Source organism: Anabrus simplex, chromosome 1, assembly GCF_040414725.1.
Source record: "Anabrus simplex isolate iqAnaSimp1 chromosome 1, ASM4041472v1, whole genome shotgun sequence".
NCBI classification, from domain to species: Eukaryota; Metazoa; Arthropoda; class Insecta; order Orthoptera; family Tettigoniidae; genus Anabrus; species Anabrus simplex.
The window spans coordinates 381,913,199-381,934,453 of NC_090265.1; the positions used below are offsets into that span (position 1 = coordinate 381,913,199).

At 42.8% G+C, this 21,255-nt stretch overlaps 1 protein-coding gene across 4 annotated transcripts in view; it reads left to right on the top strand.

Annotated features, from left to right (window-relative positions):
* byn (brachyenteron) overlaps positions 1-21,255 on the top strand; it is a 132,808-nt gene that overhangs the window by 19,044 nt on the left and 92,509 nt on the right. For all 4 annotated transcript variants that reach the window (XM_067143194.2, XM_067143225.2, XM_067143219.2 and 1 more), the window contains exon 2: positions 7,713-7,910. In XM_067143194.2, the coding sequence (XP_066999295.1) occupies positions 7,741-7,910 (170 nt within the window). In that variant the 5' untranslated portion in view covers positions 7,713-7,740. The remainder of the gene's footprint in view (positions 1-7,712; positions 7,911-21,255) is intronic.

Consider the following 21,255-nt stretch of genomic DNA (forward strand, 5'->3'; position numbering starts at 1 on the left):
AACCACATGCCACCTGGACTCTGTATTGCTGCATCTCCATTGCCAGTAGAACGTCCCAGTCTTGGTCCAAACCACATACCACCTGGACTCTGTATTGCTGCATCTCCATTGCCGGTAGAACGTCCCAGTCTTGGTCCAAACCACATACCACCTGGACTCTGTATTGCTGCATCTTCATTGCTAATAGAACGTCCTAGTCTTGGTCCAAACCACATACCACCTGGACTCTGTATTATTGCAGCTTCATTGCCAGTAGAACGTCCCAGTCTTGGTCCAAACCACATACCACCTGGACTCTGTATTGCTGCATCTCCGTTGCCAGTAGAACGTCCCAGTCTTGGTCCAAACCACATACCACCTGGACTCTGTATTGCTGCATCTCCGTTGCCGGTAGAACGTCCCAGTCTTGGTCCAAACCACATACCACCTGGACTCTGTATTATTGCAGCTTCATTGCTGGTAGAACGTCCGAGTCTCTGTCCAGACCACATACTATCTGGACTCTGTATTGCTGCATTTCCATTGGTGGTAGAACGCCCTAATCTTGGTCCAAACCATATACCATCTGGACTCTGTATTGCTGCATTTCTGCTGCGAGTAGATCGTCCAAGTCTTGGTCCAAACCAGATACCAAGTGGACCCTGTATTGCCCCATCTGCATTGCTAGTAGATCTTCCTAGTTCTGGGCCAAACGACATATCATCTGGAACTTGTAATGCTACATCTCCACTGCGTGTGGAACGTTCTAACCACGTAGAGTCTATATCTTTTACCTGTTTGGATGACTCCGCTGTATTACACAAATTAAAATTATCCAGTAACATCGTTTCCCCACGTTTACTTAATTTTCTCTCTCTGAATCTGGACCTTCTTTCTATACTATTTGAACGTTCCTGGTTGGACTGATCCGTGCTTCTGTCGAAGATCTCTTTATTACCATCTTTGTAGAGATATCGCTGCAGTGATTGTGTCCTTGCTAGGGTCTGAAGAATGAACAGTACAGATACTAACAGACAGGTTGCTTTGAGCTCCATCTTGCTTACACTGAACTACGAGCAATACGCTGTAGTGTATATATATGATACAAACAAAACGTGGGAGCCAGTATGAAGTCGCCATCCTCGTAGGGGGTCCATTACTCTTCACTAAACTAATAAGATAAGCTCGGAGGATCACCAGTAATCTCTCGCTTGTGGTGACCGATTTAACTCAGAATCAATAAAGGACAATTCTTTGCTGACTTCCGTGAATGCACTTTACTTGGGATCTCGTTTCATTCTTTTTTTTTTTTTTGCTTTCTGTAGCCTATTTTTACAGCCTCAGTGGTATTACCTATTGAGCGTATATGTGAAAAATTAGTGTACGAGTTTCAATTTTTACTATTTTCTCATTACTTATTTGGGCTACAGTGGTCATCCTGCCAACAGACTCGGAGGTCGAATAAGGCGTCAGGTCTGTCACCGTGGTTAGCCGGTTCGAGTCTCGTTGGTGTAAAAAGAAATCACCAGCAGGGTATCGGCCAGCGGAGTAGGATAGGTGGTGGTATACAATTTCTAATCACTCCGTTGCTGCCAAAACCCTGGATTCACTTCCAAATCTCTCCGCAATATCCATATGGAGTGAAGGCGTGATTTGACTGTCGGATGGACACGTTAAGCCATGGGCAGACCCTTTGGTGTTATTCGACAGGAGTAGGCTATGAGCCGACATCGGGTTTCACCTCCCTGCCCCCTTATCCCACGCCCATACGCGCCGGTCGGCATTGAAAAACTCTGCACCAGGCGAGCCGAACACGTCCTCGGACACTCCCGACACTAAACATCATACGACAAATAAATAAATAAATAAATAAATAAATAAATAATAAATAAATAATAAATAAATAAATAAATAAATAAACAAGTTAATTAGTAATAAGCGGTTGAAACTGAACTGTTTAAATCAAAAATATGGTGGCTTCATGGATCACTTATATTTATTATGTGCCGTATCTTACTGAATTTCGTCGCTTACTCCGCGCATTTTTCTTTCTTTCTTTCTTTCTTTCTTTCTTTCTTTCTTTTTCTTTCTTTCTCTCCTTCCTTCTTTCTTTATTTCTTTCTTTCCTTTTTAATCCGTGTATCCTTCAGGTTGGTTTTCCCCTCGGACTCAGCGAGAGATTCCACCTTTACCGCCTCAAGGGCAGTGTCCTGGAGAGTGAGCCTTTGGGTCGGGAGATACAACTGGGGACGAGGACCAGTACCTCGCCGAGGTTGCCTCTCTCCTGTTATGCGGAACAGGGGCCTTGTGGGGGGATGGGTAATTGGAAGGGATAGATGAGGTAGAGGGGAGGAAGCGGCCGTGGCCTTAAGTTAGGCACCATCCCGGCATCTGTCTGGAGGAGAAGTGGGAAACCACGGAAAACCACTTCGAGGAAGGCTGAGGTGGGAATCGAACCCACCTTTACTCAATTGACCTCCCGAGGCTAAGTGGACCCCGTTCCAGCCGTCGTACCACTTTTCAAATTTCGTGGCAGAGCCGAGAATCGAACCCGGGCTTCCGGGGGGTGGCAGATAATCAAATCACATTAACCACTACACCACAGAAGCGGACACTCCGCATATTGCGCTATAGTATATATGAAGTTTTAGAAATCTAATCTATCTAATTTATAATCTTACAATAGAGATATTTACGTCTACATGTGTAGATACTCCCTATGATACACACGAACGATAGAAACTTAGCATCTTAAAGGTTGATTGAAGATGTGTATGCGAGAGAATAGCATCCTACAATCAAAAGGTCCGAATAGCTCAGATGGCAGAGCACTGCCCTTTTGACACCAAGTTGGTGGATTCGATCCCAGCTCAGTCCAGTGATATTTTAATATACTGAGATCAGCCAGCGTCGTGTCGGTAGGTTTATCACCGCATAAGAAAACTTGTGTGGGACAAAATTCAGGAACCATTACGTCTACAAAAACCATTAAATTACTGTAGATGGATGTAAAATCAAAAACATTATTATTTATCACTAGCTGTAGTGTCCGGCGCTTCCCGAGTGCGTTATACGATTTGTATTACCTGTTAACTATGTGTGAAGTGATTTTTTGTAGATTTCTTTATTATGATGTTGACTGGTAGGGGCTGCCTGGCCGAGGCGGTAAAGTCGTGCTCGGTTCGCCCGGAGGGAAGTAGGTTCAAATCCCCGTCAGGAAGTCATAAAATTTAAGAAACGAGATTTCCACTTTCGGAGGTGCATATGGCCCTGAGGTTCACTCAGCGTACACCAAAAATGAATACCAGGTTAATTCCTGGGGGCAAAGGCGGCCGGGCGTAAAGCTAACCACTCTACTCCATCACGTACCGAGGTTAACAATGGTGGAAGCCTTTACCTTCCACTCCTCCAAGGGCCTTCATGGTCTGTACGGAGGTGACTTTGCTTTGCTTTGCTTTGATGTTGACTGGTATTTTACGAAGTATTTTGTAGCTGTAGAGTTATTGTTATGTGATTAATTCTTAGTTTTCGAATATTTTATTTTGTGGGAAGTAGTTGATAGGCCTACTTTAAAAAAAAAGCAGATACCAAGCTCGATAGCTGCAGTCGCTTAAGTGCGGCCAGTATTCAGTATTCGGGAGATAGTGGGTTGGAACCCCACTGTCGGCAGCTCTGAAGATGGTTTTCCGTGGTTTCCCATTGTCACACTAGGCAAATGCTCGGGCTGGACCTTAAGTAAAGCCACGGCCGCTTCCTTCCTATTCCTAGACCTGTCCTGTCCCATCGTCGTCATAAGACTTATCCGTGTCGGTGCGACGTAAAGCAACTAGCAAAAGAAGAACACAAATAATTGAGAACTGCATGTATTTACGTGTCACATGAGGAACACGAATCCAAGTGTCATTGGATCTGTCGCCAATCAGCCTTGCGACCCCAAAAACTGCGGATTTAACACTAATATTGGATATTTTTGACATTTTCTTTATCACCTCTTCTCAACCTATGGAGGCTGAACTTGGACTTAAACGGCATCCAGAATATCACAATTCATCTCAACAGTAGCCTAGCCATTATCTTCCGATGGGAGTGGTGGTGGGGTATTGTTACAAAATGATGGCAGAACACAACAAAGGTGCTCGTGCTTGTGGAGTGTGTGCATGCAAAATTTGTCATTAAAACGACATTGATACAAGTGAATTATATTGATATTTAGATCGCAGTACACTACAAAATCTTGTAATAAAATACAGATCAAGAACAATACAATCAAGGTCAGCTGTTTTACGGCGAATGGTATGATCATTTTACAATCCAAAATCCAACTCTCGAGGCTTCCTAGAAAATAGATTCAACATATATGTTGGTTTTACAATAATGTCTCTGAATCTTCATTGTTTATTGTCAATATCCGTTTATTTTCTTTTTGTAAAATTTCCACGAGGGATTCTAACCCCTTGTAACACCCCCCCACCCCCACCTTGACTACACCCCTGCATCTCAACGACCCAAAAACTATGTAATCGATGTTTTCAATGACTTTTTTTACCTGTTACTACCATCCCTATGGGTTCTAGGGTTGTCTTACCACCACAGTAAGTATTCTGGGTACCAAGTTTGATTGAATGCTATGCTGGAACAAACCAGACATTCTATCATTTTGCACATTTTCTTTTTAACCCCTTCTTACCCTCATACCGGTGGGAGATGAACTTGGAACTAAACATCATCCGGAGTGTCATTCATCTCAGAGATACCGGAAACTATGCATTCGATACTAATATTGATAGTTTTCGATTATTTTTACATGTCACCAGATAGTAAGTCATATGTGTACCAAGTTTGCTCGAAAGTATATTTGTTTAATATGTGGATTGATATGAAGGTCCTCAATAGGTTCACATCATGGGCAGAAAGAAACGGTTTGCAAATAAACCACAACAAAACTAAACAAATGACCTTTAGGAAAGGAGGAAAACATGCACCTAAAAATACAATAACCATGCACAACAAACCTCTGGAAGTAGTGCCGAATTTCAAGTACCTTGGAGTCACCATCCAAACTACTCTAACATCCTACAATATCCACGTCAAAGAAAGAGCAGCCGCAGCAATAAAAGCCATCTACAACATTCAACAACCTCAACAAATATCATTGGGTACAGCAATGTTACTGTTCAGGACAGCCATATCACCAATAGCAATCTATGGGATTAGCATCACCTGGGAAAAACTCACACTCAGCGACCTGATGACAATAGAAAAAGTCAAGGCCCGATATCTCAAGAGAATACTAGGCATTGGGAAGTCAGCCCCTTCAAGGTTAACATATGTTCTAACCAAGGAGGACTACTTCATTGACGATATCAAAACACAGTTTTGTCTACCAAACACCAAGCCCTACGATAATGCACGCCAAACTTTAAACGAGAAAAGGAATGCTATTTGGTCCGACTTCTATTCCACGGACGCCATAATGACAGAAGAGTGGAAGCAAGCAAATTACGAGCTACGGCACGTAATTACACGTTACGCCACTCATGGATTTCACCACAGATTCTGCCAAATCAAAAACTTCCACCAGCCGAACGAAGACTCTATGTGTAACCTGTGCAACGATCATTGTGAAAGATACCATGCACAAAACTGCAAAATGAGGACAACCTCAATAATAAGAATGGCATTAGCATAGTTGACCATCTGTACAAAAACTGTTTTTGCACATTGTGCGCTTTTCATTTAATAATAATATGAAGGATAGGGAATCTAGTCAACAGAGCCAAGTAAATAATATTGTATGGCCTGTGCTACCATAAAACAGATCTTCTAAATGGACTCACCTGGGTGACTTATGTATCAATATTGAGTTTGTGTTCTCGCTAGTAGGTACCGCTACTTTGGTTGAGGACAGCGTTCCTACCAGAAAAACTGGAACTCTATGAAACTGCACTAGAATGCTGAAAGGATATAGCAGAATGGAGACCAAATCTGTTCCCCTGTGCTCTTTTGTATGCCGACACGAATGGCATAACTGAATTCTGTACTTCCTGCATTTTCTAGTCTTCTAAAATCCACCGATCTCGGCCAGGATCTCACCACTGAATATCTAGCGACGCATTAATGATCATCTTGACTCTCTCCTATATCTTCAGAGCATCTGGCTGGGCAGCAGTTATATCGGCAGACCCAGTACATTTTCAGGCCGTATAGACCATTAGTTTTGTGATATAAAAGCTGTGATCATCCACAACCTCCACAGACACTCCCAGATATCATTAGAGTTGCCCAAATGGAATAGGACCTTCTTCCTCAAGATGACGTCAATGTACTTATATGCCACAGTGGTGTCAGTGACCTCAACAATGTCAGAGAAGGACATACACGGTATTAAAGCAAAGTAAAGAAGAGACAACCTTCAGCAAAAGAAAAAAAAAATCACAAATTGTAACCTTTTGATTATACAATTTATTGGCGTTCTACGTTGGAAGAAAAACATTTGAGTTTTTGAAAGTCTGCATTTCCAGGTTGTGTATCTCTGTGATACAAATAAACAACATTCTGTAAATTCAGGATTGCATTGCATTCTTTATACTCCAAAACTTTATTTTGCGGTGTTTGCATATATACAGAACACATTGCCCTGATAACCATCCCAGATACAGTAGTGAATACATCCCCCAACACGGGGGGTTAGCAAAATCTTATCCAACCCAACGTAATTGGGAAAAGTCAGGAAGAAGACCACATATGGATTCGATGTCGACGGCTGAGACGGTTCAGACATACAGTATATACCGCAATAATGACCGAATACCCCAAGCTCTGACTAGACAGCCAGATGGTAAAAACCTAGAGTCACACCTAATTTCACTAGAGATCAACTTGTATGGGACTTACAAGAAGTCAGAGAAGATGAGGATCCACTCCTCAAGTGGAGAATTAACGTTAGTAATTCTAAATGGTCATGATTGAAACATCGTGACCGTAATCCGTGTAAACTTGTACTTGTGAAATCTGTCTGATAACCAGCGCGTGTAGTTTTGTAACTAAGAAATGAATTTGATTATTGGGTTTGGAATATGTATCCGAAGCTTTATCATCATCATCATCATCATCATCTGTTTACCCTCCAGGTTCGGTTTTTCCCTCGGACTCAGCGAGGGATCCCACCTTTACCGCCTCAAGGGCAGTGTCCTGGAGCGTCAGACTCTTGGTCGGGGGATACAACTGGGGAGAATGACCAGTACCTCGCCCAGGCGACCTCACCTGCTATGCTGAACAGGGGCCTTGTGGAGGGATGGGAAGATCGAATGGGATAGGCAAGGAAGGGGGAAGGAAGCGGCCGTGGCCTTAAGTTAGGTACCATCCCGGCATTCGCCTGGAGGAGAAGTGGGAAACCACGGAAAACCACCTCGAGGATGGCTGAGGTGGGAATCGAACCCACCTCTACTCAGTTGACCTCCCGAGGCTGAGTGGACCCCGTTCCAGCCCTCGTACCACTTTTCAAATTTCGTGCCCTTGCGGCATGTGTACCTCCGGGGGTGGAAGCTAATCACGCTAACCACTACACCACAGAGGCGGACCGAAGCTTTATACAACGTAACATTTTTTTAGGAGTAACTGTGAAGAAAAAGGAGCAGTTCTATGTGGCTCACAAAAGAACCACTAAACTTTTGCTTCTTTGTTCATAAAATACGGTCACAACTATGAAAATAAAGTATGTTTCTCATTTACAGGCAAATTATTGCAGAGGCCGCTGGCGAGATGGCACAGTCGCATATCCTGTCAGCAGTGGAATCGGAGATGACTACAGGTGCCGGACGCTGCAAGGGAGACCCTTCAGAACGAGACGTCCAGGTGTCACTGGATGATCGTGATCTCTGGACCAAGTTCCAGTGCCTCACCAACGAGATGATTGTCACCAAGAATGGCAGGTAAATTCTCTACAGCGCGGTCTGCCCTTTCTTCTCTTCTGCCCATCTCAACCTTATTGAACACCTGAAACAGTTAGAGCATCCCACTATTTTCAGCTTGAAAATAACTGAAGGAATTTGTCTGAAAGGGAGCATCTAGCTCTTTTTCGAGAGTATGATTGAACAATATTAGCAAAGTTCCACTATTTGTCGTTCCAAAGGTCTCGGTTTGGTATTATTAAATCCTAAAGTGCAGTAAGCATGCTTTCTTAAAGTGATTGCAGTTAAACAGAAGTGTCAGTTCAGTTCTGAGTTAGCAGACAGCATGCTGTATTGTGAGATGGCATGCGGTTAGTTCTACAAGTTCGACACAACTCCGCCCGCAGAAGAAATGCTGAATGATTGGTCAGTGCCTTCTCACCGGCCAAGGTTGTAGGGACAAGTATCACCGGGCTATATAGTTGGCCATGCGGTTAGAGGCGCGCGGCTGTGAGCTTGCATCCGGGAGATAGTGGGTTCGAATCTCACTGTCAGCAGCCCTGAAGATGGTTTTCCGTGGTTTCACATTTCACACCAGGCAAATGCTGGGACTGTACCTTAATTAAGGCCACGGCCTCTTCCTTCCAACTCCTAGGCCTTTCCTATCCCATCGTCGCCATAAGACCTATCTGTGTCGGTGCGACGTAAAGCCCCTAGCAAAAAATAGACAAGTTTCCTATCTGCCCGACGTAGACAAACTGTGACGTGTAAGTGAAATAGAGTTGATCGGTTCTGTTTGCAGACAGTTCTATTAATTTGCCAATAATTAAGTATATACTAGAACAAAGGATTCTATGCATGACGCTTTTAAAGTATTAAAAAGTCGAACAGATCTTGCTAAAGAAGGTAGCGAACGAAATATTCTTGTTTCACTGCACCTACCTCTTCAACAATTTTGAGGATCCTTAAACCAGTAAGGGGAATAGGTTCATTTTGTATACTATACTATTTTTAAAATGCTATTTATTCGGGCCATCGACCTAAGAAGATCTTTTGCCCCTATACTATACTATACTATACTATACTATACTCCTCGTCCATCCCTTGAAAAATAGTCTCAGGAAGTTGACATTTGAAAAGAACTGCGTGGAGAGCAGCGAAGGATATACTTGTACGTTTGTGAAAGCATGAAGCAGTGCAGTAAACGAGTGAGAAAAAACTGATATCCAAACAATACACATTTGACTTTCGTGCTTGTTTTTCTTGCCATGCCTTATTTTGTCTAAAACCACAAAAAAAAACAATTCAAACATTTTCTATGATTCTGAATATTTTAAAACTGTAGTACGCATGGCTTGTTGTTCAGATATTTTTCGAATGTAATATATAGCACAGTAACCAATCCACCGGCTATCTGGAGCGTGATTTCTTCACAGTTGAGGACTTGCCTTGCCGTAAATGCCCTTGCGGCATGTGAACAGGCCTGTTAAATAAACTTTTTAAATAAGTTATTAGTAAGTTCAGTAATTAATACAGTACATATAATAAGTGCTGTATTTTTCTGTTGTATCTATTATTAATCTTAGTCAAACCGCACGTACTCAAACAACTACTACTACTACTAACATGTTTTCATTCCTCCCCTGAAGGGGGATGCGGGCCTCTTAGACGGTGACGCCGTCTCTCAGGCCGGGAGATTTGTTCGGTGAGGGAGATTTTCGGAGAAGGTGAGGGGATTGGCGGCCGTGGTCTATACTAGGAACTGTCTCGGCATTCGCCTTAGTGCAGGAAAATGGAAAACCACGGAAAACCATTCTCAGGACAGCCGACGGTTGGGGCCAGCCGTAAGGTCCAGCCCTGTCCCGTCTCCCGAATGCAGAGGCATAGAGCCACGGGAGAGCCGTGGCCATCCCTCCTCTGCTCGGTTGGCCGGTCAGAGTGCAGAGCTGTTGGTCCACGGACTAGCCGTGGCCACTTAAGGGCAGAGACCCATTCTGCATCTGCCGACCGTACTCAAACATACGGCTACTAAAGACTATAAATATTAAATTTACTCCACGTATGAGTGTTAAAAATTATAGCACCCACTGTTTGGTGGTAATTGAAACTTCACTGAAATACTTATCTATCATAATGGCGTTAACTGTAATAAGTTTATAATTGAAATACTGTACAACTGAAGGAATTTGTCTGAAAGAGAGCATAAATTAGTAGTAGTAATAATAATAATAATAATAATAATAATAATAATAATAATATAAAATGGTAGAGCATTAAAATAGTATCCCACTTTACGTACATACCTGCAAATCTGGAGCGCTCTGCTGTGCTGTGAAGACAGATATTAGGGCCTAAGCGAAGTATTCGTGAAAATTATGATATGCTGATGAGGGGTGATCCAGAGGGTATACTGATCCGAAAGGAATACCGACGTCGTTTCTTGGAGAGGACCGCTGATGCTGCATTGCAGCTTGTGACCGCTCAGATGATCTCCTCTCAGTCAATCACGTGCAGAGGCATTTTCCTGGAACGATGAGTCTAGGCAACATGCCTGTGTGAAACAGGGAACAACGATTTTTGTTTGAACAGAAGGGCATGTATTTTCCTAATACTGTAACAGACAATAAACAAAATAGATAAATGAATAAAGCTACTAATTTCCTCTTCTACATAACCTACAGCCACCGGCCGTAGCCGTGTTGAAACACCTGATCCCGTGAGATCTCCGAAGTTAAGCAACATTGGGCGTGGTCAAGATTTGGATGGGTTGCCACGCGCTGTTGGTGGAGGGTAAGGGAATGGAGAAGCGGAAAGGAACTGGCCACCCTACCGTACGTAAACTCCGGCTGAGGCACACCTTTGTGGAGGTTCGGACCTGCCTTCGGGCAGAATACACCCCTACCTTACCATAATCTACAGAAAACATTCCTTTATTTGTATCTGTTAATTGTACAATTATTATAAATATAGACTTACTGTTTAAGCATATTTTGTCCGATTCCTTGGCTGAATGTTCAGCGCTGAGGCCTTCGGTTCAGAAGGTCCCGGTTTCGATTCCCGGGTGGGTCGGGGATTTTAATCGCGTCTGGTTATTTCTTCTAGCTCAGCGACTGGGTGTTTGTGTTTGTCCCAACTCTCTCCTCTTCATATCCAGACAACATACCACCCTAACAACCACCACAGAAACACGTAATAGTGATGACATCCCTCCACAAAATGTTGGCATCAGGACGGTCATCCAGCCGTAAAACAGGGACAAATTAATTGTGTAACATAGTGCGCACCCGCCACCACACAGGTGTGGGAAAAGTGGTAGAAAAAGAAGAAGATTTTAAAACATATTTTAAAAATAACGTGCATAAATTCACTCTTAACGAAATTGAAATTACTTTTTCTGTACTTAAATTAACTTTTATCCGAAATTGATGTTACTTTTTCTGAATAAAAATACACTTCTTCCGAAATTGAATTTTTTTCTGAATATAATTAACTTTTTCCGAAATTGAAGTTGAAAAGGTTTAGTTTCATACAGTTTCTTCATTAGAGAAACTTTCTAGGGAAAAAAGGAAATTTCCTTCGACCTATCAGACTGCTCTAAACAGAGGTAACAAAACTGTTCCTGTTACCATCTAGTGTACAGAATATCAACTATGCGGAAGATTATTACAGTGCCGAAGTGTCCGGTCTTCAAATCTTTGTAACCTTAGTCGGTGGATTTCACCGTAACCGCCTTCATCCTGTCGAATGTGTAAGTGAGGGTATGGTGTTGGAGGATGAGTCATAATGTCCTAAATTTATAGTTTCCATTTAATGCTCTCAACCATGTTTTGAAGTCGCCGTGCCGACCAGAGCTTTCTGAGGTTCGAGTGAAATCAGTACTATAAATGAAGTTTGTTTTACGCCATCTGTAGTCGTGAAAAGTGGAAAACAACGTTGTCTTTATATAAGAGCATTACACGTGCAAAGTTTAGAAATGATCATATTTTGTGTATATTTAGGCGTTAATGTAATAAATAACCGTTAACCCCTATTTTAGGTCATTTTAGGTACTTTAAACTGCATCGTGAATGCTTGTTATTGTTTTCAATATCCCTTAAAGGGACTAAATAGACACTTGCCTGAAATTCAAGGTGTACTGATCAATTTCTTTGGGGATCCAAATTGCCTAAACATTTCAGGAAGCAGTGAAAATATAACCTCCTCAAACTTCCGGCTCTATGGCTAAATGGTTAGCGTGCTGGCCTTTGGCCACAGGGGTCCCGGGTTCGATTTCAGGCAGGGTCGGGAATTTGAACCGTAATTGGTTAATTCCCCGGGCATGGGAACTGGGTGTATGTGTCGTCTTCATCATCATTTCATCCTCATTACGACGCGCAGATCGCCTACAGGTGCCAAATCAAAAGACCTGCACCTGGCGAGCCGAAGTCCTCGGACACACCCCGGCACTAAAAGCCATACGCCATTTCACTTTTTTACCTCCTCACACTTAGGTCTCTAAATATATATAATGGGCAATAATAAATTAGTTCTTATAGGCGCTAGGGCTTGAACGTAGGCGGTAATCCGCTAATGGAGAGTACTCGGTCCATTTTTATCTGAAGTGACAGTACCGGCCTACACTCAGTCTCTCTCTCTTTCTCACAGCGAACACTATTTTATGCGCAAGCTGTCTCTTTATATTGGTTCTTTTGCTTTCATCGCACCTTTCGCTTAGTAGTTTGTAGAAAAGCACACAGAGATGTTTGCTCAACATACACTTAGTAACATTCGTTCCTGGTACGAGGCAAATTCTTCTAAGAATGGGACATGATTCTACTGTATATTATCGTTAAGTTTGTAGTTTCATCTCATCGAAAAATAGGCTAGTCTGCCATGCTTTACAATTTTCTGTGAAGATGAACTAAATTTTTAACATATTTTTATTCTACCACCTGTTTCCATTTCTTGTTGGATGTAGTATATTTTCATAACAGATCACAGCAAAATGTAGCTTCCACCCATGCCTCAGTCTCATTTGTGGCTGTGAGAGTATGGAGTAGTGAGTAATGAGATTCGGAATACGACTTTGCATCTGGATGGTGTGAAAGGTGTTGCTCATTGGGCCAGTCAAGTTGTAATAGCACTTTCTGGCCTAGTGAGGGAAGGAATGGCGAACTATCTAACTCCTCATCTTGCTTTGTACGCCTCATTATGATGTCACCTTCGATTTTTGCGGTTTCCGCACCTTCGGTGGTGCTATTTGAAGATCCAACCACCCACCGGACTGAGTATTTAACAGAAAAATATTTATTCTGTAACATCTCTGCCTAAAATGGTATTTAGGAACTATTTAAACTGTTATTATGCATTATTGCAACATTGTGATCACTTTTAAAATTCGAAATAATAATAAATATATGAAGGTTCCTCATAATATATTCTGTGTAGGAGAGAAAAGACAGGCAAGGATATATTTCAGAAAATGTTAAAAAGAGCATCTCCTCCCTATCCGGTTTTCTGCTAACTGCCCTACTTATTTCTATTTTAGGCTGAGTGATACTCACGAATATATCTCTCCTACTATATGGCGGGAATAGAATCCGCATCCTTCCAGATAATAATTTCGTGTGGCTATTTCTAGCCGAGTGCAGCCCTTGTAAGGCAGACCTCCGATGAGGGTGGGCGGCATCTGCCATGTGCAGGTAACTGCGTGTTATTGTGGTGGAGGATAGTGTTATGTGTGTTGTTGGGGACAGCACAAACACCCAGCCCCCGGGCCAATGGAATTAACCAATGAAGGTTAAAATCCCCGACCCGGCCGGGAACCGAACCCAGGATCCTCTGAACCGAAGGCCAGTACGCTGACCATTCAGCCAACGAGTCGGACATCCTTCCAGATGAACGGAGGAGACATTTTTCGCATCCGTAAGACAGTTCCTCTCGATATGCAGATGGACAATTAAAAATTGTCGCATATATGGAGACGTGAAATATAAGAAAGTCAACTTCGGCTATGTTCAGCTTTGTACAGGCAACTGAATGCGTTTTGCAACATGGCCCGTAGTTCACACTCATTGTGTCAGTAGCTTTCACACTCTGCCCTCTACCTTCTCATTTCTCTCTCCTCGTGACATGGACTTGCATACAGCACTATGAAATTACAGTATAAGCACATGGGACACCCCACCTAGCGCAGTAGGTCTGCTGTAGGCTACAAAATTCGTGCTTACCATAACAGCTGTTTTGAGTCCCAGCATGAACTACTTTTCTCTTTGTTACCGAATGAATACACCGTGTTGACGTCAGACAACGAACACACCAAGTTTGGCCGACCGAAGACAACAGGCTGATGAAACTTCAAGGAAGAATCCGTTGTTAAACTCGGCAGAGCTCATGCAGGCGACCAAATTTCCTGAATGTCCATACACGGTCCGTAAACCAGTATATGGAAAGCTGCTATTTGCTTTACGTCGCACCGACACAGATAAGTCTTATGGCGACGATGGACAGGAAAGGCCTAGGAATAGGAAAGAAGCGGTCGTGACCTTAATTAATGTACAGCCCCAGCATTTGCCTGTTGTGTAAATGGGAAACCACGGAAAACCATCTTCAGGGCTGCCGACAGTGGGATTCGAACCCACTATCTCCCGGATGCTAGCTCACAGCTGCGCGCCCCTAACCGCACGGCCAACTCGCCCGGTATGAAAAGCTGAGCTGCATTGCAGAAAATCTGCCATCAAAGAGTCTCTATCCGATTAACAGATGACCAATTGGTGAGCCTTTGCCGAGATGGAGTTAAATCGTAATTAGAATCATGTGATTTTCTCTTACGAGACCTATTTCAGTTCGACGGAGGTCGATCCGGTTCATGATTACAGGCCACGGAGAGCCCGATTCGACTATATATATATCTGAGTATTCACGCAGTGGCCGCATATCTGTGTCGTCCTGGGGGTGGACGGGGTTGGAGTGCTTCATTGGATAGATGACTGTCTCAAAACGGACTAATATTTGGACATTCTGTAGAATATTATGGTTCCGAATATGAGTGAGAGAGCTATCCAGATGTTCTAATACAGTTCGTGCAAGACAACTCCCCAATTCATATGAACGGTCGTATTTAGGGCTGGTTTTCTGAGTAGGATTCCATTGAACGGCTCAGTTGGGTCCCTCGAACTCCAGACGTTCGCATGATGTTTTGTGGGGCGTTATGTTGGACTCATGGGAGGAGATCGCCCTCAGCGAGGGATACTTTCGGAAGCTCGTTAAGTCAGTGCCACGTCGGTTCCGACAAGTTGTTCAAGCCGATGGATACTGGACGAGGTATTAAGAAATGCCTAAAGTGTTGTAAACAAGGTTGGGTTTACAAAAAACACAACTTCTTTATTTGCTTCACATGTAAAATTACAATATTTACACTAACAAAACTGAAAGTTATCTCGAAGCAAAATGAACTATGAATTTGGAGAAAGAGTCTGTCTTTGTACACTATATACACGTTGGAGTATTCACGTTCACTACTATCTTGGAAAGATAGTCCTTGTGACATGAAAAGTTCTTGATAGTCGAAAACTATCAGAAGCACTGACGTAAATATCTCAGAGAATCCTTCCTTGTTGAAGTGTCTGAGTTCATTAACGTAAGTTCAATGACTGAAGAGTTCCTACTTAGCGAAACTAGTTGATAATGGGAGCTTGCATTAGCTAGGGAATGATAGTGGCATATAATGGTAAGACTAGACATGGACAGCGGAACAGGCAAGAGGAGCGGTGACCCGAGGTGAGACCTCTTACTGCCAGAAATTCAGTCCACCTGGCCGAAGCACATTTTCAAGAGGAGTAGCCTCCGTGCTCGACGTAGGGTGTATTCTGGAGCTGGACACCTGGGTCAGTGGGCGTCTAGACAGGCTAGGAGCTCCTTTATATAGCACACACGACGTTCCAGGCACGCGCACTGAGGGCTGCGCGTCGAGGCTCGAAGAATAACACACTGGCACGCGTGTAGCTGGCTGGCGGATCGAGAAGGGAGCGACGGACATACAACATAAAGACAGTCCTTTTCAGGAGTAATATAATTAAAAACACAATATCAGATTTCACAATAAACAGAAATACAGTATTTGGTTCACGCAACACTCTAAGATGTTTCTTTAGAAAGTAATGCGTACTGTAGGGCTCGTACCCTGGTTCTCACCTTAACAGGCGCGTACTCTTCCTCGGAGCTAACTGGCACTCGTATGAATGCACTTAATATTGTAAGGCTATTCACCACTGTGCATGGCATGTAGCATATTTACACCTCTACAACAGTCTTTTGAGGGACGAGTGATGATTAAAAACATACGCGCTCATTGCAAGCATTCGGAGTGGAAATGCAAAGACTGTTAGTGCGGTGCCGTTATATAATAGATTAACGGTATCCAGTAAAAAAAAAAAATACCGAACCCCTCTCCTGGTTGATAATCAAGGACCTTTCCTTTACACTAACACTGACACGCCGGCAAGTATTTCACATCAAAGCTTAACTTGCAGACGTGTCCCTCACTTCACATATTTATTTAACCTTTTATGTCATTTTTTCGTCCATTTCATTGTATTATTTTTATTATTCTGATATGCGCACAGTCACATTGTGTACTGACTGTCGCATTTCGTTAATGACGCGTCGTTTAACAATAAGGGAGTTGCAGCATTATTTGCTGTAAGTGTACTGTCTCACCTGCACCAGACCACTCCGGAGATCATACGCCATTATTATAGTAGTGGAGGTCAAATTTTAAACATTTTCATACGTCAGTTTTTGATTCTTCAACTGTATAAAGTATGTGGAAAACTCAATTTGTTGCAAAAAGAAAAGCATTACATGAACATTGACATTGAAGCGTATGGCCTACGGAGAGGCCTGGTGCAGGTATTTTTCTAGTAAATGGCCTATACGCGACCCGCATGTCTGTGAGGATGGGCACCTACCTATGAAAATTTCTAATTTTGAAGACATCACAAACTTCCAGCCCCCAAGCCAGACGAATTAACCAATTAAGGTTAAAATCCCCGACCCGGCCGGTAATCGAACCCGCAACCCCTCGGACCTAGGGCCAGCATGCTGACTATTTATCCATGGTGATGAGCACTTTTGCTACTGATGAGTAGGGCCCGGATTCATATGCACTAAAAATATTGTAAATATGCACCAAAACTAAACAAAATACACTTACCAGACGAATTATTTAACTCAGTGTTAAATTGACAAACATGTTTAATTCCTTGCAAAATGATGCATGTCAGTAGGCTTCAACAGGTTTTCAATGTTTTCAGGAGTCAATAACTTTCTTTTGTCGGCCAGAATTAATTTATACGCTGAAAATGATCGTTCTACGTCGACGGATGTAAGTGGGTAATACTTGAACACTGACTGCTCGGAATATTCTTCTAGTAAAATCTTTAGGCATTTTTCAGTGCAGTAGACGAAGAGCAAGTTAACAGATGAACGCACTTGTTTAAGCAAACCTCGGGAGGGTACTGTAAGGAGAAGGAAATAGCTATTGTGAAAAGCGTCATTATCCGTCTACCTGTTTGTATTGCGACACTGAAAGCTTTTCCCTTGATCAGGGAAGGCTCCTTATGTTGCCAAGGGATGTATAACATACAGAGTTCGTTACATTTTTCATTTCGTTCATAAATCTTAGATAATCGATCACACATAAGAGAAAACTATGTCTGTATATGCACTACCGCTCAAAATATGCATTAACGTTCAAAATACCTATGCATTTGCATATGCGCGTATGCATTTTTTAAATCCGGACCCTACTGATGAATGATGATTCAGGCTGAAGGATGAAGAAGAAAAAGAATAAAATAACGTGGTGAAAGTAAAGACGCTCTGCGCCTCTCTAGTCTCAATTTCATAGGGTTTAGGAAAAAACAAAAGCTGGCCATAAGAGGATGAGAACTATTTATGAGAAAAATCTGACTGAAGTACCTAATTAGAAATAATCTAGACTCAGTAGGAGTTTCGTGGTCGCCATAAACGTCTTGTAAGTTATGTGACCCTAGAGGAAAGAGACCGAATGACTTCATTATCTGCCAGGTTCTCCATATCGACGTGCCCCATGGCTTACTTGACCCAGCCCACGTGGCCAGCAGTTCACACGCAATTACGACTGTGTTATTGAGGTTGTAATGTGAGGATTTTAGCGCCAGGGCTGAGGGCAAACAGGAACTGTGTGTTCACACATTGTCACCGACCAGCGAATGGGCACCGCATTCATCAATCTGACAGCTAACGAGCCGCAGAATCTTGCCTCTGCTTAGATCTTTCAACAGTGTTCTTACACCACAGGTAACTTTTATGCTGTAGCTAGGTGTAATTAACCGAACAAGTTGGCCGTGCGGTTAAGGTCACGCAGGCGTGAGCTTGCATTCGGGAGATAGTGGGTTCGAACCCCACTCTCGGCAGCCCTGAAGATGGTTTTCAATGGTTTCTTAGGCAAATGCTGGGGCTGTATCTTAATTAAGGCCACGGCTGCGTCCTTCCAACTTCTAGTCCTTTCCTATCCCATCGTCGCCGTAAGACCTGTATGTATCGGTGCGATGTAAAGCAAATTGTAAAATAATAATAATAATAATAATAATAATAATAATAATAATAATAATAATAATAATAATAATAATAATAATAATAATAATAATAATAATAATAGTTACTCTTATCCGACTCTGTGGCTGACTGAACAGTTTCTTGGTCTTCGAACCTTGCTGTTTCGGGTTCGATTTCTGGCCGGGTAGTATTATTTGAATCGTGGATGGTTACTTCCTATTCCTCGGTGACTGGGTTGTGACGAACATTCCTGCAACTCACAGATCACTATTCTCTATCTCATAAGTGGTGGTGGTGGTGATTATTGTTTTAAGAGGAAGTACAACTGCGCAGCCATCCTCTATTAACACTAATCAGAGGGAAAATGGAAGGGATCCGACACTTTGAAGAATGAAGGTATCGGCTAAGGTTACAAGGGTGTATAAATGAAAGACTGCCTAGGCCTCGATACTTAATACCGTCGGGGTCGGAGAGGAACAAGATTTGACCAAGGGAGGTCGGATAGGATGGATGAAAGTGAGAAGCCTTGCATAAGTAGAAACAATGCCAGGACTCAGCTAAGGGTCCCATTGTCGCCAAGTTAAGAGCACCCTGAGGACCCTTTTAATCCCCTCTTACGACCGGTAGGGGATACCATGGATGTTATTCTACCGCCCCCACCCATGGCGCCTTTACCTCATAACATAGTTGCCTACACGCGGCAGACGCCTCCTACCGTCGCCTTACATGGACTACTCCATGCTATTAATAGCCACATTAAATAATAATTATATACTATTAATATCTTAAAACATGGGTATGGAGTTAAATAATTATCTGCTTGTTCTTGTTTTTTGAAACCTTAAACTTTGTTATGTAGTACAGTGCTGGTAAGCCCAGTTCCATTTCTGGTGAGATTTAGTGTCAGCAGTGCAATATAGTCTATCTTCCAGTATACTATGAGGGAGATCAAGTTTGTCACTTTCATTACTCTGTCTGAGACAAAGTATATGAATGACTGAGGTATGGTCGACGCTGGTAATGCCATTTCTTGTGCATGATTTGAAGTTATCGCTCATGGCATCAATTTCTGTGTACTCTTCAGTGGGATTGACAGACGGTTATATAATAGCACCTGCCTTTTTTTTTTTTTTTTTGCTAGTTGCTTTACGTCGCACCGACACAGATAGGTCTTATGGCGACGATGGGACAGGAAAGGGCTAGGAGTGGGAAGGAAGCGGCCGTGGCCTTAATTAAGGTACAGCCCCAGCATTTGCCTGGTGTGAAAATGGGAAACCACGGAAAACCATAATAGCACCGGCTGGCTCGGTAGGGAAAGCAAAGGGAAACATCACTCCTCTTTTCCCTAGTATACCCCACCAGTGACGCCTGGGCTTTATCTTGCAACTAATGGCGAAGCTGTTGGAGATCCAAAAAAAAGCCGTAGGCTCGAAGACTCAATAGACGCATACAAAAGGTGCCGGTAAATAGGGTGCAGAAAAATACTTTGTTTCGTTAGTTAAAGGAGTGTTAGAGGATACGAAAACAAGCATTCTGAACATAGGAACCACAGGTCTGCGCTGAACAGTTTCGGCGCTACGCGTGCTTAAAGATTTCCTATCAGATACGGTACCGTCCTCCCAGGCGCTCGAGCGTATACGTCACATACTGCTTGCTTTTGCTTTACATTTTAGCTGCAGACAATGAAAACGGACAAACGTACCTCAGTACCTCAGAGCAGACGTTCGAAATGACTCCCTTCAACTTGGCAGCACAATTCACATCGATGCAACAATGATTCGCGTATTCTTTGGAAAATTACCCGTGCTTCTAGGACACGATGAGCAGAGGTGGCGACGGACAGACGGAGCGACACAAGGAAGACGGAAGGAAGGTCACATGGACAGGACCTGAGCAAACGACAGTGTGGCTCATGAACGCTCGAGCGCCTGGAAGGTAGGCAGCCGAAACTGATCTTTGCAGACTTTGGTTCCGTCCCGCGGTGTAGGGGGCAACGCGTCCGCCTGTCACCCGGCTCATTTTGAAAATTCACTCCCTTTAACACTTCCCCTTAAGTGGATTTTCAGAAAACAAATTATGCGTGTTCCTTTACTTTTACAGGAGATTCCAAATAAGGTAATTTAGGGATATCTCGACACACTAAGCAAAAACCTGTAATTTTGATCATGCTTTATTTGCAAAATATTTCAATTATTTCCCTGGTGATTTTGTACACAGTAAATAAAAGATGCAATAATGTCCACTTCTCCCGCACTTAGGAAGAACCTGACACTAGGTAAAACCTCCGAATCTATTTTGTACACAGTGGGTACATATAAAATATTCATCGTTTCCGTTTTCCACACACGTCTCGTGGAACCATTTTCTGCATTCTCCACTATATTGGACCCATGCCTCATTACGATTGTCGTCACATACTGCGCAGTAATTCTCAGAACAAAGAAGACTGCTTGAGAAACAAGCTTTCCCGTTGCACACTCCGAGTTCTCGTTGTTGTCCTTCGATTTGAAGGATTCTTTCCATTTTCGCGTTTCCTCTTCTTTAAACTTTCCCGATAATCCAGTGAAGTCACCGTGGCGGATTATTGCGCTCTTCTTCCTCTTCCTTTTCTAGATGGGAGTCATAATATCGGAACAGGAGACAATTCCTGGACTGAGCAAGTGAGAGGTGTTAATGCAGGTGAAGCTTCATGTTCCTGTGATAATATAGGACTATTGGTATTATCTTCTACAGTAATTTTCTCCAACATTTACATGATTTGAACCATTTTCGTCCAGCACAAGGTCATATTCAAAAATGTCGTCTTGAA